Genomic DNA, 25,000 nt, shown 5'->3' on the forward strand with positions numbered 1-25,000 from the left:
ATCTGTTTTAAGAACAGTGCCGTGTCATCTTACTTCCCAAAGATTCTCTGGTAACAAATGGCCGGCCCTGGGTGAGCACATTCTTTCTCTCCCATCGACTCCTCTCACTGAATCTATCCTCACACAAAGGCCTACTGGAATTAAACCCTGAGAAGCAAAACTAGACTTTACTTGTAAATTTAACGAAAGTAATTCAGCCAAAGCTACAGTCATGAAATGAAGTCATTCCCATCCCCTGTAAATGGAAATAATGGCTAGAGAAAATTCTGATTCACAAATATTCAGATTCATGATTCTAGACCAACCAGTACTAGTGACTAACACCCTGGTTACCAAACAAAGTAAAAAGGTCATAATTATTCTAGACCAAAATAAATGTCATATATTATGTAAAAGAACACCACTTCCCAATTGTTTGTCCTCACAGGACAAACCCAGAATTCCTGTTAAAAGAAACATATCATATATTAAAACCTGAAATGGTGTTTAAATAAATCAATATTCAAAACAGATAAATGCACAATGGAGAGCAGAATGGGAAAATGCATAATGGAGATACAGAGGAATTTCACTGCAGCACAATTGGGTATTTCCACATAATGTCTAGAAAAGATATGTGTTCATGAGTTATCTTACTCACTTTTGTATGACTGCAGATAACGTATCTTCACGGTGGCAGTTCTTAAACACTGCACAAGGCAGATCACATCCAGACACCAAAACTGAAGTCCCCTCATGATTGTCTGTTCCTCTGATAATATACCATTAGAGAGTGCAACACACCTACACACTCACTTAATCACTCCTCCCCAGAAGCGTGACGACACTGTCTCCATGCACTTAGGCCATGCACAGAACGCCAAATGCATGCGTCAGATACCCGCTGTGTCTGTGTTTACACAACTGCCCCTGCTGGATGTACTTCTGCCAGGCCAGCACATAGTTCATCCCCAGATCTAATGTGCATGCATATATATATATATATATATATATATATATATATATATATATATATATATATATATATATATATATATATATAGTGTTAGTCAACATGCATAATCAGTCATTACGGCGTAATGACTGAAATTTCAGTCATCACGCGTAATGCACTCAGGGACATTTGACCCCCAGGGACTAGTACTAAACCGGTGAAACGTAGGTGACTCACTGTTTCTCCGTGTTTAGTACTAGCTCCTGGGATCAAATGTCCCTAAGTGCATTACGTGTGATGACTGAAATTTCAGTCATTACACGTAATGACTGATTACGCATGTTGACTGTAACATATATATACAGGCAGTCCCCGGTTATCAGTGGGGTTCCGTTTCTGAGGGTGTGATGGTAACCAAAAATCGCCGCTAACCAAAAATCGGCTTTTTTGGCGAATTTCGGGGGTTATCAGCGCCGAAAAATGCTGATTTTCGGTTATCGGCGCCAATACCCAATTATCGCCGCCGATAAGCGGAAATCGGCAATTATTAGCGCCAAAATTGCCGATTTTCATCGCTAGACAAGCGCCATAAAACCGAATCGCTGTTAACTGAGCCCACCGTTAACCGGGGACTGCCTGTGTGTGTGTGTATATATATATATATATATATATATATATATATATATATATATATATATATATATATATCTCACACACACACATATATATATATATATATATATATATATATATATATATATATATATATATATATATATATATATATATATATATATATATATATATATATATATATATATATATATATATATAATAAATATATATATATATATATATATATATATATATATATATATATATATATATATATATATATATATATATATATATATATATATATATATATATATATATATATATATATATATATATATATATATATATATATATATATATATATATATATATATATATATATATATATATATATATATATATATATACACATACACATATATACATACACATACATATATATGTATACAGTGAACCCCTGTATTCGTGTCCTCAAGGTTCGCTGACTCACCCATTCACAGGTTTTTCTGTGGAACCTATCTAAAAAACATTTTTGCGGGAAACTCACACATTTGCGGTTTTTTTTATGGAACATAACTATAAAAATATTCACTGGTTGTGCGTACATATACTAACACTGATATTCTGCGCATACAGTACGTACATTTTATAAAATGTTTTGTTGTAGGATGATTTTTAAACATTACATACAAAAAGTGTTTTAGGATGATACATAGTACAGTACAGTACTACGGGTAGTAATGTGAGCATATCTAAAATACGTAAGACAACAGGAATACTGCAGGGTACATATGTTTACATCTGCGATGCATTAGCATTTTCATGTATGTACTAAGTATATATTAATGACTACTGTAAGTACATTTTGTAAGTTGAAAAAGGTTTACTAATTTTCAAATATTACAGTACTGTAATATATTAACGTAAACAGCAAAATTTCAATAACATATATTTGTTTTTCTTAAAAGTGTTTCACCCAAGCCACCTCTCTGCAAATATAAAGAACTCGCGATGCTGGACTCTGTGTACCCAGGACCAGTGATACTCGACACACTATTGGCTGTCATCCGCAAAGCAGCCAATCCAGAAGCACCACTCATTTTCCTTGGCGCTCATTTCAATAGTATCATTTCAAAGATTAATACAGTAATAAGGTAATAGTTTAATGTATATTTGATGTAGGCTGGTATTTTTAGGCGTACAGTACTTTGATGTTTGACCTTTCAAGGTAGACAGGTACAGATATACGTAGTATTAGATTTTTTAAAATGTGCATACATTTTTTTTATTTTTTGTCTCTCTCTTTTTGTGAATTACATACTGTATACATAAATACCAATGGTTCCCCCCGAAAAGGAAATGGGGCGGCCTATAACTGTATGAAAGAAAATGTGTGTGGCTGAATACGTAGGGGGGACTGGATTATTTTCACCTACAGCTGTAAGCCATACAGTACGTATGTGTAAATGTAATGATAAAATGTTTAAGATGGCTTGGAAATTATATTAATAGTATCATTTCAAAGATTAATACAGTAATAAGGTAATATTTTAATGCATATTTGATGTAGGCTGGTATTTTTGGGCATACTTTGGTGTTTGACCCTTCATGGTAGACAGGTATAAGCATTTTTAGAGGGGCGTTGTAATCATTCGTGGATTTGACCTATTTGCGGGGGGGTCTGGAACGCATCCCCGGCGAATACGGGGGGTCCACTGTACTACTTTACTGTATAGGATTTTGTGTCTTAAGTTTGAAAACCTGCACTTGAGACCAGATAGGTGTTGAGAACAAAGGGGCAATAGGTATTATAATTACATATATTAGGCAAAGAATTAAAGTTATCACATTTAGAACAAAAACTTACAGGCAACTACAGGTAGTAGTTTAAGAGTTTAAATTTCAGGTGTACACAACCTTCACTACTCCATACATCCTGCAAAGCTTGTAGATTTTTTGCAGAAAAAGCACAATCAAAGAATACACAAAATGAAAAGTGGAGTCCATGATGGACAACGTAAATATACAAAAAGTGCATGTGTATATTTACATTCTTGTTCCACCTTTATTTTGTTTGCTCTTAATACCCACAGGGTTTGGTGCAAGAAGCTGTCCACGATTGAATTATGCATGAATTGCTCATTATTCACAGCCCCTTAAAGTCAAAGTGGCTTGGTGATGTAGTCATGCATAAGTGATAGGATACAAACTGAAATGTAATTGGACTGTAAGCTTATTATGTGGGGATTTTGTCTGATTTTTTATTTGTATAAAAATTATGTAGTTACCTTTGAATGCCTAAATTTTTGCTTTGAGATTTTACTGCATGAGGAAAATAGAGAATTCTGGGTTATGTGAAATGTTAAATTATTGTGTTTTCAAGATTTTAATTGATATTTTCCTTTTTCCTCATCACCAACTTCTGCATTGCAGCCGGTCGAAATACAACCAGTGATGAATTAGAAGAGATGTTAGAAAAGGGGAATCCAGCAGTCTTCACACAAGGGGTAAATGCCTTTTTTCAGTATGGTTTAGTATGTGTATTAAAATATAAATAAAGTTGATACGGAAAATACTTTTGTATTTTTGCTTGACCATAGTAGTAGTATGGTGATGAAAATCATAATGCTGTAATACTAGAAAATTATTTCTTGCAAATTGTACTTAAATTTTAGAACAGACCATTGTAATCAGTATGGTACATGTTTAGATTAAATGTTCAGCAAAGTTAATTTGTTGTGGATTATTTTTTGGTTGAAGTTGGTCACTTTTGATATTTGATGTCAAATTCCATGTGTAAATGTGTGAAGTATATACAGGCTGGTATTTTACAAATTGATGTTAGTTTAGTAATGTAATGAAATTGTGGCTGTGGCATCCAACTTAAATTTTTAAATTATTTAGAAACTTTCTTCTTAGATAATATTTTAGTGAAAGCAGATGTGAAGAGTCACTTGTTATCGTTTGCTAAACTTGATAGGCTGTGAGGCTTTTGAAGTGTCATAATACTATAGCTCTTAGTGTTTTGCAAATAAGGTAGTTTTGTTATAGAAGTTAAAAAAAGATTCTACAGTTTTGTACTAATTTTGAATTGTTCGGCAGATTATTATGGAAACGCAGCAAGCAAAACAAACGTTAGCAGATATAGAAGCCCGTCACAACGACATCATCAAGTTGGAAAATTCCATAAGAGAACTTCATGACATGTTCATGGACATGGCCATGTTAGTGGAAAGTCAGGTGAGAACACCAATTGTTATAATAATTTTATTTTGTTTCTGTTAACTCCATGTATTTTGATTTTATGATTCTTGTTATTTATTATTTTATTTAAATTACGTATTTTCTGCTTTATGCATTTTGTTTTCTTTTAAGTTACATAGTGTTTTTCATTTCAAGTTATATATAACTTTTATTATATATTTATAAATTCTTTAACTGTGTGTGAGCATACTTTACATTGATACTTTACAAATCTTTATGACTAATTTTGATATTTTGTTTGGGAGTTCTTTTCATTATTTCATCTTTGATTTAGACTTAATTTGTGTTTAGTTTGCGATGACAATGTTCTTTTAAGTGCTTCCACAGACCACCATAACTTGTAAGTATTTCCATGTTTACTGACTAATATTTTACTTTCACTGAAGTTTCCAGTTGCTTAAATATTTCTAAGCTCATTATATTTGTTACAAGCCAACACTATGTTCTTTCTGCCAAACTGGCGGGCCTCTGGCTATCTACTGCTTGATTTGAAATTCTGTTTCTCCCTTTTGCTAAATCTTCTAACTTTCCTTTTATTGTTGATTTGGAAACTGACTTTCATTGTGTTCCTATCTTTGTTCTTTCCATTATAATGTTAATTCAAATTTGAGATGTTTTGAAGTAAAGCATATTTTTATGTGAATTAATTATTGTCCTAAAGTAGTTTGTGATTACAGTAATATTTGCATTAATTCAATTTTAACATTCATCAGCACATTACAGTATTTACAGTATTACTTAGGCTACTAGTGTGGTTCATACTAGTATATTTTTGTAAAATTTTAAGACTTTATATGAAATAATTATAGAAATTTGTTTGTAGGTGGTTGATGTTAATGAATGGAATGCTGTTATTCTACAGGAACTTCATATATGCCAGTTTACAAAGAATGGAGGCTTATTTTACATGATACATTCTAGTTTTAAACTGAGGCAGGTTTGATCATGTACTGTGGCTTCCCATGCTCCTTCAGATTGGCCCTGTGTTTATGACTACTCTCTATATATCATCATTATCTGATAGATTTGCTTATTACACTTGTGTAAAAATATACATGGTTCAGTCAAGGAAATTTCATACAGTACATGGTTAGAGGAAGCTTACATAAGAAACTGCATGAAACAGATTTAAAAGATACTAAGCACTTTTGCTATTCAAACCCAAAGAGAATTTTTGAAGGTTTTCAGACCATTCAATTTTTTCATAAGTAGGTAGTGTGCTCTAAAAATTCCAGATTTTGAGCAATTTATGCTGATTTTTTTAGGATGAATATTCTTGCCTTCTATATAGCTTTGTATTATTATTGTAATGATAATAAGGTGGTTCAGTTAGTCATCATCCAAAGTCATTTCATTCTCAAATGATTATTTGAAGACATTGTTAAAATATGAATACAATGATTCAGTGTCAGTTAAGTTGGGATACATTTTGATTGTATCCTAAGGAGTTTTTGCTAAGGCCATATCCCTATATCTACCTGAATCAGTCATGCAGTTGCAGTCAGTCATTTGGGTGGTGTGAGGGAATTGGCAGACTGATAAACATCTTCCCCCTAGTGAATCTGTGATCGGCCTCTTGCTGCTTTGTTTCACGCTCAGCTGAGTTTTCTATACCATCCCATGTGTGGTGTTTGTTTGGATGTTTGCTCCAGAAACATTGCCCTATATGAAAGATTCAGTTTGTGGAGCAGTCAAGAAACTACATTGCTATTCTTTGTGAGGATAATTATCCTGTTTTAAAGTTTGTTTTTACCTCAAAATTCCTAAATTGAATCTTTGATATGATGGCTTTTTGTGTATAAGAATAGCAATGGCTTCATTAATGATTGGCCTGAATGTTGTGTAGTACAGCAATTGAAAATAATTTTTTTTAAATTTTAGAAAATTTTTTTTAAATGTTTCTGTTGAGGAAATTATAAACTATACAGACTTGTCAATCAATAATGAAGAAATTAAGATGGTGTGCTATAGAATAACTTTCATTTTGCTTTTGAGTGTTTTCTTTCTTTCTAAGCATTAACGTGTAAACTCCATGTTCTTAGGAAACTGATACTGATGCCCTACTCCCTGTCACTTCCCCCCAGCAAAGCTGTTATCAGATGACAACAAAGTTGCCCATTAGTGTATATTTGTGACTCGGCATCTATCTTCTCCCCTCACTAACAAAAATGTAAAATCTGAGAGAAGTTAAGTCTTTTTTGGCTTTTAACAAATCTTCAGTGAGAGGAAGAGTTAAAAACAAGAAGAAAAAAACTACAAGTGCAAACACTGTAGTTTTGTATTAAAAAACTTGAATTTCATATGCTTTATAAAGTTCTCAGAGGACAATAAGTGGGTGAGATGTTTTGTTTGAGAGTTTTAATGTGTCAGGTATGGTAGTGTAAAGACTGATAAGACAATGCTCATGAAAGTGTTAGATAATAGATGAATCAGAAACTGAAAGAAACATGGACAAGTGCATATTATTGAGGTAGTAAAAAGCACAAGCTAAAAAGTTTGGTAACTCTAGTAATTAACCATCCATCCCAGTTATGTTATATTAATATCAGAGTAACTGTGATTGCATGTGAATGAAAAAAATAGTTTTGTAGATCTGTGTGGCAATTCCATTCAGTACACAATATACTGTATCTATATACACTTGACATAACTCTACACTTCAGTTGGAGAAGGAGGAATATTTACAGTAGGCATCAAATTCTTATCTTTCAGGCCTTATAATCTTCTAGCACGGATGTAGGAGACACAAAATCATTGTATGCATGTGGCTTTCAAGTACTTAAAATTTAGATACATAACATTTTGTTGTGGTGACCCATATCCCAGTCATTTAAACAAATTCAGTGGTGTTACTTTTAAAATCTATCAAATTTACCTTGTTACTTTTTATAGAACTTTGATGCCAATTTTTCTTTGATTGGAGAGACTTTTTTTTATGATTTAATGCTACATTTTAATGTTTTCTTGACTAAGGTGGTTGTATTTATATTTTATTACACACTCTACTATGTAATGGGTTACTGTTATTTTGGTTTAGTATTGCATAATCAGTGAAGATATGAGGTCATTAATGAATTAATTTTTGGCCATTTTTAGTTTCTGTATGAAGCCATCCATGAAAACTTGGAATATTGCAACCACAAAATTTATTCCTAAACTGTTCAGTAAGAAAAGTTAATTTTGCAAAACTGTTATTTTCTATAACTCACCAGTTCATAATGGTGACAGCAGGTTGGAGTAGATAAATATCACTCCATTTGATTTCACCTTTATCAGAGTATCAGATCAAGTATTTTGTGGAAACCCACTAAGTCCAGTTTTGTTATTAACTGAAATAGGTACTGGCACAGATGCATACAATCTAACCATAAAAATAATCATACACCAATAACTAGCATGTGTGAGTGTTTATATCTTGGCAACAAAACAGAACATATACCATTCTTATTTTGACATAGCATTGAAAGGCATTAATATCTTATATATATATATATATCATTCCTTTATCAGTATATACCATCTCTCTATATCATTCCTTTATCAGTATATACTCTCTCTCTCTCTCTCTCTCTCTCTCTCTCTCTCTCTCTCTCTCTCTCTCTCTCTCTCTCTCTCTCTCTCTCTCTCTCTCTCTCTCTCTCTCTCTCTCTTATTCATACCACACTTGTTTTAAAGAATGTGACCAATGTCTTATCATGTAGATGGCATTTACAGAATTTTTTTGTATACTATTTTTCATTCAAGTATCCTTACACTGAAAACTTCAACCTTACATACTATAGACAGTTAACCAGTAGTCAAATCCCACATATACAAGATCTGCAGCCAGATATTTACAAATAAATATAGACCACTGTACTGACAATTTGTATGTGCGTGTGACAGTATGGAAGAATTGTCATTGATAAAAAAAAATGAGACAGCCTGAAAACTGTGTACCATTTTATAATTACTAAAATTCTTGAATGATAATCAATATTTACATAAATATTTTGTGAAATATTAAATTGCACTATATCATAATCCAAAAATTTTTTGTTCTTCATTGTAGACATGTGAATGTGGTTTTAGACTGTTTAATGACGACTATTTTATATTTCTGTAGGAGCATGTGCTGTTATATGATACAGAGCTCATGAATTTGGCAATATTTATCCCTTTATGTATAGCTGAAATAATCATATGTACCCATAGATTCAATGCACATATTCTTCATATTTAGTTGTAGATAGGTATTGCAGCAATTTCTGTTCTCCATAATGCACACACCCTTTTAATAGTTACATAAGCAAATTGTAGAGATTTGTATGCCCCTTTATTTATATTTTTATTTTTATTCATATTATTGCCATTCTTACCCGAATAAGCATATTTTGTACATTTGCTTATTAAGTATTGAGAATGTTCTAGTTTATCCTGTACAATTATTTAGAAAGAGGCGCCTGGTGTACCAGTGGGAAATTGAGTGTGCACATCCTGGTATGATGAGATGGATAAGCCTTAAACTATAGTGCATTGAGCAAAATATTACTGCATTTCTATCAAAACATATTACTGTATATTAAACAGATATTGCTGTTATACACCGAAAGCTTTTGTATAACATTGAATTAATTAACTGCATGATATTTTGCTCCTTAAATTCCCAAATGAATAGTGAGAGCCAAGTTAACATGACAATGCTCTCTCTCTTTTTCTATCTCTGTATTTACCTATCACTTTCCACTCCCATGTTTTTCAACCTTCCTAAGTTTTGTCTAAGGTTAGGAAAACATTCTGTTATCTAGAAGTTTGCTTTACAGTATGATTTATCCTCCTCTTAATACTATACTAAAACTGCTGAAGAGGAAAGTTTGCTGGCTTAGTTGCTGCAGTAGACGAGAATTCTTATTTAAAAATCACTACTCAACTAAAGAAGTGCTCCAGGAATGGTTTTATAATATTCAATGCTTGATATGAACTTTTGCCATTACATATTTTTCTCATTAACATTTAAGATAATGCTGTAGTTAAATTTTCAGTTACGTTAGTAAATGGGTAAAGTACGCAGAGGCAAAGGTAAATTTGTCTCCAAAAATGTAAGCACCCAAAAAAGTATTGTGATGAAATTAATTTTCTTTACATTTATTCCTGTAGTCCCCTAAGTAACACAGCTCTAAAACATGAATGGCATTTTGCCAGTTAAACTCAAATGTTATAATTCTACTTATAATTTTTGTGATTTTTGGTCTTCTCAGAGTAAAACATACTTGAATACAGTAAAAAAGATCTACAAGGTTGTAGCGAAATAAAAATTGGAATTTCTGAGCCAGGAACTTTTCTATTGAAAGCATCTAAACTTTCATCACATTACAGTAATGATATTTCTGGGAGTATATACTTATGCATCCCATTAGTATTTTATAGTATGAAAATACAAGTTTAAATTGCCTAAGTTCTATTTTGGTTTTGTGTTTAAATAATGCTTTCTTTGGTTTAGCACTGTGCACTTTTAGTTGCCTGTATTATCCTCTCATTAGTTTGTCAGTTTGTTTTAAAACTTTGTTTTCTACTCTGAGTACAGTGTTGTATCAAGTAAATGCAATTGATATGAAACAATTTAGGCCAGTTTCTGGTAAGCTCTATGAGTACTCTTCAAACTGTATAAATATTTTTTACTATAAATGTCAACATTTTACTTTATAATTTTGCAACGCAATATTATTTATGAAAGTCAGTTAATACCCTAAAAATACATTATTGCTTTATAAAATCTATGACATTAAATAGTATACATACAAGCCTAGTTCTACAAAATAAAATGCAGTCTTGTTAGATCATTTTTTCTAGTTTGCATTTTTAAGGTCTGAGCCATTTTTCTTGCGAACATGTAAAGATTAGTTCCATTTAGATATAAGGTATAATCAGTTATGCCATGCTTATAAATTCTGTATCACACCAGTGCACTTATGTGCCTTAACCTCTTTTCTGAGGTGGTTTTCTAGTGTTGCAGGCACCACAATGGCCTTATCATTTAGAGCTCATAGTTTGATTTTTTGTCTTAAATATTTTTTTTTATAAATGCAGTGCCACTTACAAACTAGGAATTCAGTGATTGAAATTTTTTTTTTTTTTAATTTTGCTCTAGATACTGTACCTAGATTCATTTGCTTTGCTATTTTATTAGCTCTCCAGCCTTTGCGTAATTGTAGTTGGGGGTTATGACCATTAATCTTGTACATTATTTATAAGTGTTAGTGTGTTTTCTGTATGCCTTAGAGGTTAATAGATAATAATGAAAATTCAGTACAGTGTATTTTGGGGGAATGAGTGAACTCCGCAATAGACTGCAGGAGCTTCAGCCAAATATTTCTGATATTTCTTATATTCATTTTGAATAATTCTTTAACTGTTTTCAATTAAAGAATATTTTAAATGCCATACATTATTTTACATGGCACTAGTGAAATTTAACCGTAATTTTTTTTTGAGGTTTGCTATATTTGAGGAACATGCCCAAAGATTTTGGATATCTGCTTATCAGCATTAGTATGGAATGTGGAGCGCCTTTTAAATTCTTAGCTACATTGCAGTAACGAATAATTTACAGTAAAGCACTTACCATAAACGAGTTTGCAGAGAATAATTTACTTGAAACATTTTCAGTAGAAAACTTCCAAGCAAAAGTAAATGGTGTGCTACTGTATAGTACAGTGCTTTAAAACATATGAAATGGATGTTCAAGGAAAATATATTTACTGTAAACTATCTACTTAAAGAAGCACAACAACAGCCTCAACTCAAAAGTGCCTTCTAGAAGCATTCCAAATGGCACATGTTAGGATAGTTCTGGTTGTCTCCAGCTTTCTCCAGCTTTGGCCCTAAATATTGCAGGTTAATTAACGTTGGAAAAACTGGGTTCAGCTTCGCTGAAGATAAGGGAAAGTGCCCTCTTATCTTTGAGTCCATTATATACTCCATCATGTGTTATAATGTTAATCATTATGACACAATACGTGGCCAAAAGACCAACTAAATTAGAAGAGAATTCTTTGATATTAGTTTGGTCACCATGGAGCTCTGGTAGACCATGGAAGGTAACTCCTTTGAGGACTCAACAGCAACTACCAAAAATAGGTTTTTCCTACGTCAAAACCTGTTTTCTCATCCATTCCAGTGAGGAATATTATTATACTGCAGTTATAATCAGGTCAATGAGACCACCAAGTTACATTTCTAAAGTTACATTTCTAGTCTTTCAATGAACTCAAATGAGTTAAACTACTGAATAATATTCATAATGTAGTCAAAAGCTGAACAAAGTAAACTTTAGTTTAAAAAGCTGGCAGAAAGCAGTACTACTTCAACTCAAAGGACATTGCAAAGGGTTATGTTGTGAAGGTCTAGGCTGTAGCTGGGTGATAGCAAAATTAGTGGGGTGATGGAGGATATATAGAGTATGAAGAGCTGGGCTACTTCAGAGGGTATGTCAGTCATTGAGTCATGAAATTTTACTGCAATTAGTTCTCATATATCTTTCAGGACCTTCAGAGCTCCGAGCTGCATCTCCCTGAAGGCCTGTTGGGTGGCCCAGCACTTTGGTAGATAGGTGTTGGGGGTTACTTGTTTAGTACTGGGTAAAACTAGGTGATGGCCCTTGGGTAGTTTTTCTACTCTGGGAGGTCCAACCAAGGCATGTTCATTGCACTCAGACAGACTGAACCCCTGCAAATTCTCTTTCAATTTTTCCCTTTTCCCTTCTTGGTCTAAGACACCATCGATTTCACTTGAAACGACTACGAGGTTGACCACAACCTTCATGGTGTCTTTAGTCCTGTTTGTTCTCCATGAGAAAAAGAACCAAAGTACCAAAAAAACAAACCACCAAGTACTAGCATTTTCAGTTACCAAACTGCCCCGGAATACAAGTAATTCGCATGTGGTAAAAACACAGATGATGAGAGATATGTCTGCTTTGTATCACTGCCACAAGAACAATGGTTAGCTTTGGTTGGGTGAGGATGGGCATCCCTTCTTCCCTAACTTCACCTAGGCATCACCCTTGTTTAGCAAGTACATGGCAGATCCTGTGCATATGCAGGAGGGTACTTCATATATGAATGGCAATGTTTGTATTATGAGCAAGGTACAAGCGGAAGTGCAGGTCTAGATGCAATAGATTTATTGATTCAAAATCCAAAAATGTCGGCTACAAAGTAGTCCCGACCTCTCAACAGGTAGAGGATAAGGGATTAACAAGAGACATCTGTGTCTTCTCATAGATGTAAAATAACCAATATACAAATGCTAAAGAAATGAACATAAAGGAGATACACAGGACTGAAAGGATTACATTCTGATCTATGGAGTGATAACAATACATGAAAGGTGGCGAAAACATCTTCTGAAATATTTACATAAAACACAGTCTTGAGGATTTGTGTTTAACGTCTTGCCTCGTGTCGAGTGCATGGTCTGTTCCACGAGGTGAGAGCTGATTCATCGCCAGGTAGGCGATGTGGTTGATCCTCATGAGCCCATGCAGACCACAAAGTAGTCCCAACCTCTCGATAGGTAGAGGAAAAGGGATTAACAAGAGACATCTGTGTCTTCTTGCAGATGTGAAATAACCAGTATACAAATACAAAACATATGAACATAAAGGAGATACACAGGACTGAATGGACCACATTCTGATCTATGGAGTGATAACAGTACATGAAAGATGGCGAAAACATCGTCGGTAATATTTACATAAAACAAGAGTCTTGAGGATTTGTTTTCCCTTCTTGCCTCATGTCAAGCACATGGTCCACTCCACGAGGTGAGAGCTGATTCATCGCTAGGTAGGCCATGTGGCTAATCACCCTTGGGCTACAGTATACTTAAGAAAAATATGAACTACTTTAAAAATATGGCATATTTTAACTTGACACTGGTTTTGATAGAGGGCGAAGTTAGAACTACTATACGTGATGTGGTTGAGAGAGAGAAACTTTGATGTCAAACTTTTCCCTTAGTGATGGGTCTGATCTTGATAGTCTGATGGCTTTTAAGGCACTGAGGGTATTTATTGGAGGGCAGGATGAAATGCTATCCTTTCATATTGTGAGTAAAATATAAATAATGATCAATTGGGAAGGGCAAAGAATATTTCAGTGAATATTCCCCCTGTAAGTGGACTGAGACACAGTGAAAAAGAAAAATTAGATAAAGAAAGGAGAGAGAGAGAGAGACAAGATTTCAAACAGTTCCAGCTCTCTTACATTTTGAGTCTCTCTTGTTTTGACATTTGGTAAAGATTCTTAGTACTAAAATCAGACAGAAGGATAACTTCAGTATCATAGAAAGCAAATTTTGTACACAAATTTTTAATGCATTGCCCTACTAAAGAAATTACTTTTTGACATAATAAGGAAACACAATGGTGGACTGGAACAAATACTAAAAAGCAGTGTGTGGGGTTAACATAAATGTAACTAAACAGAGTGCACTGAACTATATTACATACAAAAAACTGTACTTCTGAAAACCCAGTAAAAGAAATAATTACCAAATATGAACTTGTTTGGAACTAATATGACAGGGCTATAGTAACAATGACCTTAAGCCCTATGAAATTAAAAGTAAATCAACAAATAGCATTGTGTTGAAAGTTGCCAAAACTAAGGTATGGGGGAATCAAACACCCACTCAAAGGGGGAAAAATGCATGAGGTTTTAATCTTAACTCTGCAGCAGCCAAGGTCTCGCATGTTTTTGATGAAGTGTTTGCAAAGACCAAGAGTATTACTTGTTTGACTAGTGGATAGGTCACAGTAGCATCATCACTGTCAGCACCTTACAACAATCATCATCATCTTCATTATTTGGGGGTTATCAAGACCCAAGAACAAGGGTTTTGGTGAGTGTTAACGCACCATGTCAGAAAACTTAAATTTTCTGTCTCTTGCTGTTCTGTATTTTAATCAAGTGTGCGTTGTACTACAGGTCATTAAACAAAACCAGTTTTAAATTACTGAAGGTGAAAATGTTACACTGTTGCTGATGGCATGTTCTCCATATGAATATGCCTACAATGGTTGCATCTGTACCAAAAATGTTCTTTAATCTTTCTCTTCATTATTCCCTTAACAATAAATTAAAAATTTTTACATGGCATTTGTGCTGTTTTAGGTAACATATATAACCTAGAGACAAATTTCAAGTATGTACTGTATAAAAGGACATCTTTTCAAGTATCATATGTGAAATACTCTGTACTATGTTATTTCGTGAAAGGGTCTTAAATATATTCCAAGCAGATACTGAGGTCTGTGAGGGGTCTTGGAAAACTAGTTCCAAGACCCCTCACAGATCTCAGCATCTACTTAAATTATATTTACAGTAATACTCATATACGAAATAAGATATTACAGAGTATTTCACATATGTAACTTAGAAAGATGTCCCGTTATACAGTACATACTTTAAATTGTCTCTAGGTTACATACATTGCCTAAAACAGTGTAAATGCCATGTAAAAATTTTTACTTTTTATTGTTAAGGGAATAAGATAAAGAGAGGAAAAGAACATTTTTGGTACAGTGTTTAATGACCTGTAGTACAATGCACACCTAATTAAAATACAGAAAAATAAGACAGAAAATTTGAGTATTCTGACATGCTGCTTAACACTCACTAAAACCCTTGTTCTTAGGTCTTGATAACCTTCAAATAATGATGATGAATATGATGATTGTTGTAAAGTGCTGATAGTGATGCTGCTACTGTGACATATCCCCAAGTCAAACAAGTAATACTCTTGGTCATTGCAAGCACTTCATAAACATGAGAGACCTCGGCTGCTGCAGAGTTAAGATTAAAACCTCATACATTTTTCCCACTTTGAGTGGGTGCTTGATTCCCCCCTATCAAAGTTTTGGGCCACTTTGGTGAACAACATGCCACTTTTCTTAAGATCTAAGAATTTTAATTTTTCCTTTAGAGTTGGCACTTATGCACTCTCTCTACTTTTGAGGGATTACTTTCATGCTAACTGAAGTGTCATGTAATATTTTTTTTTTTTAGATCAATGTAAATTACTTTAAACTGTTCAAAGAAAAAATTACGTAAGGCTAAGGCTTCCTTTTTCGGAAGTCTTGACTGTTTTTGAGATTTTTATTAAACTGAATATTTTTTATTGTATGTAGAGAAAAGGAAAAAAAAATGCCCAGGTGATAAGTTGATGGTAGCCAGTAACAAATTTTTACACTTTGCTATCAAAAACATTTGGCCAAATAGCAACATTTAGATTTTTTATCTGTACAAAACTTCAATATGTTGACTTTTAAATGATGCTTAGTTTATTGCTATTTACACTAGCAAAGTAAGAATATATGAAAACTTTGAGTCTTAATTTGGGAGTATAATTCTGGATACTGTAAATGCTTGTTGATAATTTTCATTGATTGGTCAGTGAAATTTGTTAGTAAGAGCTGAATAGCTGTATTCTAATTTCTAAGAGTCCATATAATGAAGCGATGTTCACTGATTAAATAAATTTAAATTTTTCCATTGTGATATGCTTACTAAGATTACAGCAGTAGAGATACATAAATGTTTCATCACAATCCCATCAATCACATGTATGCCTATGTTTGTCTCCCAGATGTTATGAGGTTTACCAGTCTTATGTCTTTCAGACAGAGGGTATTCTCACTACACAAGTGCCACCTAGATCCTCAAATATCAGTCCCCTTCTTCACTTTTCATATACCTGCTTTGCTCTTAATAGCTGTTCATTGTTCCCCAGTTATTTACTTTGCAGCTAGGTCACTGAAGTACTAATAGTTTCCATATTTTCTCATATAACTGTCATTTATTTCAGTCCTTTTTCACATCACTGCTTTTATTTAGTGATGAAAGATTGACTACTTCATTTAGCAGGTGCTGATCAGCCTGCCTACTCACCTCTGCCTACACTCTGCTTGTTCACTCAGCTACTGCCTTGCTCACTGACATGCCTCTGTCTCCCATCCAACAAATGTGACGACGACCAGTGAGGATTCATGCATGACACTTATGTGAAGGATGTTTTACTCATTTTCATTCATGAATGACTTACTGCAGATGCAGATGCTATGGCTCCTCTTTCAGTGACCACTTGCCTTAGTGCCCACATCAGTGATGCTGCTGCAGTTCGAAGGCTTTCCACTTCCTGGCCTTAGTTACAGATAACGACATCAAACCAAAATCCTAACACCAGTCACTGTCAAAGATCAAATGTTTCATTCCCAGCCTATTCTATTGCTTCCCTTCTGCAACAGACCTTTCAAGAGGCTTATTTGGTTCCATTTAGGAAGAATAAGAGATAGTAATTGACTTGGAGCCATTTATCCAGCTACCTGTATGACAATGTCTACATGGAAGATCATCTTTATACCTACTCAGAGAATTGTTTTGCTCAGAGCATTGGAAAGGAGAGGATCAAGAGGTGAACCTAGCCTTACAGGATAAGGCTTCCTATTTTGAATCTCTACGGGGTTTGAGATTTTTAAGCTGAAGAAACTTGAGACCCTAAGAAGAGTTCAGCAGCTAAACTCAGGAGCAACTCCCATACTGTACAGACAATCCCACCAACTGTGTTAGACCAGCACTAGCCACCAGTCTTGGTTGTAATTGTAAGGTGGAGGGATGAAACGCAAACAGTGTGGCAGACCATTAACTACCTCTGTCATTTTTGCCACTGTACTATATCAAGACTTGTGCCACACTTCTGTAAGATAGAAGGCTGTTCCTTGCTAGCTCACAATCTCTCTTCAGCTAAAGAGGCAGTTGTGAAACATGTCCTAGCTTCATTCTCTCCATCCTGGATACCTTCATGGTGTGACCATGATAGGCATTAAGGAGTTGTGGGGAAATCTGATACTGTATATTTCTGTCATTTCCCCTTGGGGCATTTGTGAGGCACATCCTTGGGAGATGTTTCCATGATGAACCAGAACCTCAAGCTTCCCATATACTGTACTGTTTGGCCCAGCCAGACCCAGCAGCATGGAACAGTGCATGTAAAAATTGGATGCTTACGCTTTTCCCCAGTTTAGCCTCTCCCCATAGGGGGAGTATTGCCATCAGTGCACCTCATGTGATGTACTGTAGGCATTATTTATGGTTCTTTGCAGCATCCCTTCGGCCCCTAGCTGTAACCCCTTTCATTCCTTTTACTTTATCTCCTCCATTCATATTCTCTTTTTCCATCCTGCTATTCACCTTCTGCTAATAAATTTTTCATAGTTAAACTGCGAGGTTTTCTTCCTGTTGCACCTTTCAAACCTTTCTACTCTCAATTTCCCTTTCAGCACTGAATGACCTCGTAGGTCCCAGCACTTGGCCTTTGGCCAAAATTCTGTATCCCATTCCAGTCTAGCCTTATGAGTCAGTTGTTAAAGAAGCTCGAGGTCTCCAGTAAGGTGTGGCTGATAGCTCCCCTTTGGCTGCTTTACATTATGGAAGAGAGTACCAGGGGTCTCATAAGTGAAGAAACCTATTAAGTGGTTGAACTTGTACAGGTTCCATAGCAATTTGGACACAGCAATTTGGACACGTATCTTCAAATGTTGAGGTCTTCCTAAATAATTGAGAAGACCTGATTTTTTATTTTTTTTTATTTTGGTCTTGCAGAACTTTGGCTCCACTGTATCCTTAATTGGTGACATTCTCTTCGCACTTCAACACAAAAAGTTTTTTGTTTCCACCACTAGTACAGTAGATGGATACTTGTCCTTTCACGGGTATTTGAACTTTGTTGGCTCAGTGTGGGTTCTTTGGTGTTGATGTTTATCCAGTGCTTCAAGTACTAGGTTGCTTGATGGTTACTCAGACCTCCTAATTATGATGCCTTCCTGGTCCTCAAGAGTCAAATGAAGCTTCCCTATAAGCTGCTTCATTAAGCCTGCATAATCTCGCACTGAAGGTAGTCTTGTTAATGGCATTTGGATATGAGAGACATGATGGATTCACACACACACACACACACACACACACACTGGAAAGGTCATGCATGCTAAAAGCTATCTGTAGGCTGATTTTTTACTTGCAACAAATTTTGTAGTGGGGACCCAAACAACAAGTAGACAGGATCATTCCATAGCACCCTTTGATACTCCTTTCTTGAGTAAAGAAGGCCTTTTGCTCTGTCCAGTGAGTGGCATTAGGCTTTACCTACAGAGGGCCAAAGACTTTGAGTGACAAATCAAGACTTCCTCTTCGCAAGGCAAAGAAGGAACCAAGGAGCCATGAATGCATGTCTCCAACTGGTTAAAGAAGTTACTGTTAAGAGGCCACAGTAAGGTACAGCAAGTTTAGGGTCATCTTCACTTTTGCTTTTGAGCATAATTCCCATTTCTATTTTGAGTGCTGGTATGTAGCAACGACAGCATATCTTTATGCAGCAACTACAGCATATCTTTACAGATTTGTATTTGAGATGTTTCTCATGAACTGTTGGACTTATGTTAGTTGGGAACTGTAGTTGTGTTTGACCTTGTTTTACCATTTGGGAAAAAACATTGGCAATTCATCATTTTTGAATTTCCCAAAACTTGTTTTCATTTCTCATTCATAGCTGTTTTAAGAGAAGTGGTTGGTAAATTTCCTTTTTTCAATGTTCGGTTAAATGTTTTATTAATAATAGTCCAACCTTAAACACTTATACTTGTTACGAGCTCATTGCTGTACATGCCCTGGGTTTAACCTTGCCCTAAACAAATCTGTGGGATACTAAAACCTTGGTTCCTGACTTTACAGCAAGTGATCTGGATCCTATAGGCATATTCATAAACTCTTGAGAATTCAGCATTTCAGCCTGCTGCCTAAATAGCAAATCAGACACATATGGAGTACCCTCTTCTCAGCCACATGAATCTCTCTTCCTTATCTAAAGTCTGCACGAAAAGTGAGGAAGGTGATTGAGACATACCTGAGGGGGGGACTGATGGTGCATACAGAGTCAGACTTACTTCTGTCTGGGAACAAAAGGCTCTTGAAGCAGGGAACATTTGGGACATGAATAAGTCACATGATTGATGGGTTTTATGAAAATATGAGTGCTATGAAAACAGGTTTTGAACATCACACAAAACTATTATAAATTGGTCTTAAAATGTATAATGTTTATTGATGTCATCTGTAAAAACACAAATACTTATGATTTTATCTTGGAGAAAAAACTTGTCTGTGTGTGTGTTCATGTGCGTGCATGTGTAACTTGGTGCTGTAAAGTTATCCCTTAATGGAACCAGTGACATTCAAAAAATTACAGAAATATGTAAATTCTAATGAAACAAAAATATGTGAATAAGTTACATTATATCATAGTTTGTAATTACTGCAGAGCCATTAGCCTGAAATTTCACATGCATACAGATTGGTGCAAAGCTTTTGCCCACATGTTTTAGCACTGTAGTAAAAGAATCATCATGTAATTGTGTATGCATGTGCTATGAGATTACATAAGTAAATGTATAGCTTCTAAGAAAACAAGTAGTATACAGTCAATAAAAGCTTTTAATGAAAAATACCAGGTGTAATGCTATACACCTGTTAATCAGTCATGCATAAAAAATTTTTTATGATTGCGACATGCACAGCACTTTAGTGATATTTTCCTTGGCTCAATGTCTTAAAGTTGCTGTTCCTGGTAGGGTACTAGTTTTCGTGGCATTTTAGAGCTTGATAGTTTTACTTTATCATAGTAAGTTCGTTAAAGCAAAATATTAAAAATAAAACTGTTCAACAGATAAGTCAGAGTTAGCCAATAATAGAAATTTTTGCTGGCAGTTTTAAATACATATTTTTCACAAAGTACTGTAGAAGAGATATTTAGTTTATTACTCTTTATTTCAATTGTATTGTAAAATGTTAGGAAAAACAATTTTAGTTACTTTAGCCTATGAGAGAGAGAGAGAGAGAGAGGTTTGTATATTTATATATATGCTATTAAGCTATCTCCACTAAAAGCAGTGATTTTTATATTTCATAAGTGATGTAAAAACAAATTCTAAAAAAAATAAATGGAGAATTACATTAAAATAATAAGAGGACACTATGCACAGAAGAATGAAATGACACTGATGGAGAAAGGATTAACTTGATCGTCTTTCAAATATTTAGGAACAATATATAATACAGGTTCTTTTGTGTAGAAATTTAGTGAAAGACTAAAAAATACAAGGACAAATCAAGCTGAATATGATTTGAAATCAGACAGACTGAAGTTGCATATGATAAGAGTATACATTAGCTTGGTATGATCTGTATTTTTATACAGACACTGATCATTGTACCAGAGTGAAACTTTAAAAGATTTTGTCTTTGAGGATAAACTTAAGAATATTAGAAGCCAGAGAACAGGATAGTGGGAAACACATTAGATTTGTATGTAGATTACCAAAATTCCATGTGTAGTTTCAGTGGTCGTGTTAAACTACTTAATAATGGAAATCCATCTGTAGATGAGGTAATGACGTAGGCAAGATAAAATGGCTTGGACATATCCTTCTCATCCCCCTGGCAGAACAGTATGTGATGTTGTCAGCTGTGTTCCTGTGGGCACCAGAAGAGTAGGAAGAATCCAATGTATTTGGATGGGAACTGTAAGATGGGAGGCTGAAAATTTGTAGAATTATCTGGAAGTGACAAAATATGAAAAACACTAGTGGTAGAATTTCAGAGAGACCCTTTGTGCTGCAAGACATTGAAGTTTATGATGAAATGGCAATAAACTAGGTGGGATCGCATTCTACTGAAAAGTAGAGAAGCAAAAATCTAGCCCTTCCATTCCACAGCTATTGATCCTCTGCAGAAGAATGGGCAATGATTGGGGGGGAACTGGATCGTATAAGCAGCAAAGGAATTGAAGACAACAGGAGTACTAAGGCACAGCTGGAACCCTTGGCTCTCTAATGCTGATCACAATGGTCACAAACTAAGCGGAAGCACAGCAGAACAGGGAGCCACAGAAAACCCTGACAAAGAAGGACACAATCCTCAATAGTGGGATTCTACACATGCCATCATGACAAAAATCAGTTGGATTTGGAAGTCATGGTAAAGAAAACTTATTAATTCTGGCAACCAAAAGTTCCAGGTAGAAGCTGCCTCATTTCAAGTGATGTCATTTTCACTTCTACAAGAGCAGTATTTACTTGACTTGCTAAAAGACCCTATAGCTGTGAGCAATAAAAGTGACAAACACATAGAGTATCACATAAAACTTCTTTTGGAACTATTTTGCCAGCACTACAAAAGTGTTATCATAAGTCCAAAATAGCAATTAATTAAAACAGCAAAAGTGTTATCATAAGTCCAAAATAGCAATTAATTAAAACAGATTTTAAATAAGAAAATGTATCCTTATAATTCAAGTCCACCATTTTCATAATTTAGTGATAAGGAGCTTGGTAGGGGTAAACTACAAAGTAAAACATAAGAATGCAAAGGTATATGGAATCACATTTTATATGACAGTAGCATGAAAATGAGAAATGTAGCCATACCTCAGTACTCGAGCAGCTCTCAACCCTGAAAATTGGGTATTTGAACATTATTCTTTGATGAAAAATCCATTTGCTAGGTGCTTAGCCAAACAAACATGACTAGCTAGAACATGTATGAGTTTTATCAACTCATAAATGTGAGCATTTTCTGGGTGAAACGGATGGGAAGTGGTGAGTTTACCTTTAGCTGTCAGTCAGTGTACAGCGTCACAAAGCTTTCTTGTGTTTTCCAATATTTTTTTGGGGGATGCTTTCTTTATTCTTAGTGTAAATAAGTCACCATGGAGCCTAAGAGATAACTACAAGCCAAAAAGAAAATTGGAAAAATTATTGATATTAAAAAGGAATACAGCAGAGCAAAAGCAAAAAGTGGTCTCCAAGTCACTGACCTAGCTAGAGAGTTCTATATGCCAGAATCTACAATTTCTTCACTATTACAATGTAAAGAGGCTATCAAAGGAGCTGACGTTGCTAAGAGAGTGGAAGCTGTTACAAAACAAAGGTCACAAAGAAATGTTTGGAAATTTTTGCTAATTTGAATAAATAAAAAGTAGTTACCCAGTGTTGCTGAGGCCATCATTTGAGAAAAGCAAGGCAGTCACATGATGATCTCTTGAAAAGTACCCCAAGAACAGGCACTGATACAAAGGCAGTACTCAAGTGTCCAGAGCCAGTCATTGGTAGTTTTAATATACATGTCTGCAATCTTGTATGTGTATGCATTTGTAGGGATTGATAATGTACAGTGCTCTATATTGTACCTTGATTTTACTACTTTGAATATGAATGCACTATTTAAGATTTTTTATAAATATTGATAGGCCAGCTAGTCATGATAGCACAGATAGTCATCTTGGTGTACAGTGTTTCTGTCTTGTGGGCTAGGACATTGTTGGTTGAAGATTTGAGAGTAGGTTCTCAAGGCAGTACTGTAAAACCATTTTGCAGTAATCCCTGCACCAACCTCTCCTCAGTTGATTCCTTGTAGGGACATTGTATTTTTTTAACAAATGGTAGTGAAACCATTAAATTAATGCCCCCACTGGTCCCAGGCTTTAAGAAATCATCTAAAGAAAAAGACGCCCAACTGTGCAGGGAGCACTAAAGCTACCTCTTTAAAGATGAAAGGGATCTGGAAAAAGAAAGACAGGAGAGAATTCCAAAGCTTGGTATTAGAAGGAAAGAAACAACTGCCAAACTGACTAATTTTGGACTGCATTCTCACAGGTGGCAATTTGTTAGGCACAGGCAGGAGTGGGCTCAAGCTCTTGATGTGAGTAGGTTAGGGTTATCATATAGACAGTTGTTTCACCCAGCAGCTTGCTACTGAATAAGCCTTCAAGTTACATAACAAAAGAATATTATGTAAGACTTTCAGGATACTGTCATACTTGCTAATGATACTTTTGACTTTTTTGCTAATTTTTCTTACCACAGTACAACATATACCTCCCATTTTCCTAAACAATTTTTATTACAAACTAAACTATATATATATATATATATATATATATATATATATATATATATATATATATATATATATATATATATATATATATATATATATATATATATATATATATATATATATATATATATATATATATATATATATATATATATATATATATATATATATATATATATATATATATATATATATATATATATATACATATATATATATATATATACATATATATATATATACATATATATATATACATATATATACATATATATATATATACATATATATATATATATATATATATATATATATATATATATATATATATATATATATATATATATATATATATATATATATATATATATATATATATACATATATATATATATATATATATATATATATATATATATATATATATATATATATATATATATATATATATATATATATATATATATATATACATATATATATATATATATATATATATATATATATATATATATATATATATATATATATATATATATATATATATATATATATATATATCACAAGGCTGATAATTCACTTGATCTGACAAAAAATATACAGTACTTATGTATTATATATTGACACTTGGATTACAAATAACAACACCCAACTGTTGTTTTACTTAGTATATAAAAGTAAAGTTCACACAGTGTGTTTGCAGACAAATTACAATTAATTTAAAAAATACTTTGGTAAAGGCCACTCACCTTGTGTAATCTCCCCCTACAATAGGTCATAGGCTATTTTTTGTTATTATGCACAGGCCTGTGTTATTTTTAGATCCTCTTAAAACTGCAGTTGACGCACCAATTCAGTCTGATGGAAAATATATGCTCTGCTAGGGTGTTAGTAAGAAAATACATCCCAAATAGAAATTACTTTGTAAGTTTTGCATTTTAGAAATTTTTATATTTTGCATTCACCTAACAGAGCACATGAGTTTACCCATGAGCATTATCCAGACACAACCAGATCCCAGGGACCAAAAATGTATAAATAATATATAAATTTCACAAAAATTGAAAAAAAAACACTCTCCAGTGGTTGGCAACACTGCGTGGATCTAAGCAAGTGCTGATGACACTGCCTACATTCATAAACAGGCTGAGAAAGGGTGATGGGGAGGGTGGCTGGGAAAAGTGTTTCTAGGGTAGGA

At 34.0% G+C, this 25,000-nt stretch overlaps 1 protein-coding gene and 1 long non-coding RNA gene across 11 annotated transcripts in view; one reads left to right on the forward strand and one right to left on the reverse strand.

Annotated features, from left to right (window-relative positions):
* Positions 1–25,000, forward strand: part of Syx1A (Syntaxin 1A) — a 426,953-nt gene that overhangs the window by 294,846 nt on the left and 107,107 nt on the right. For all 10 annotated transcript variants that reach the window (XR_010854459.1, XR_010854460.1, XR_010854458.1 and 7 more), the window contains exons 6-7: positions 3,986–4,059; positions 4,655–4,792. Coding sequence is in view for 7 of the 10 variants with exons in the window: in XM_067111171.1 (XP_066967272.1) it covers positions 3,986–4,059; positions 4,655–4,792 (212 nt within the window). In the remaining 3 variants the exon portion in view is untranslated. The remainder of the gene's footprint in view (positions 1–3,985; positions 4,060–4,654; positions 4,793–25,000) is intronic.
* The window catches only part of LOC136843134 (uncharacterized), a 113,680-nt gene continuing 113,230 nt past the window's right edge, over positions 24,551–25,000 (reverse strand). Inside the window, exon 3 of the long non-coding RNA XR_010854461.1 lies at positions 24,551–24,660. This is a non-coding gene — a long non-coding RNA (uncharacterized lncRNA). The remainder of the gene's footprint in view (positions 24,661–25,000) is intronic.

The sequence above is a fragment of the Macrobrachium rosenbergii genome, chromosome 11 (assembly GCF_040412425.1).
Source record: "Macrobrachium rosenbergii isolate ZJJX-2024 chromosome 11, ASM4041242v1, whole genome shotgun sequence".
In the NCBI taxonomy this organism is placed as follows: Eukaryota; Metazoa; Arthropoda; class Malacostraca; order Decapoda; family Palaemonidae; genus Macrobrachium; species Macrobrachium rosenbergii.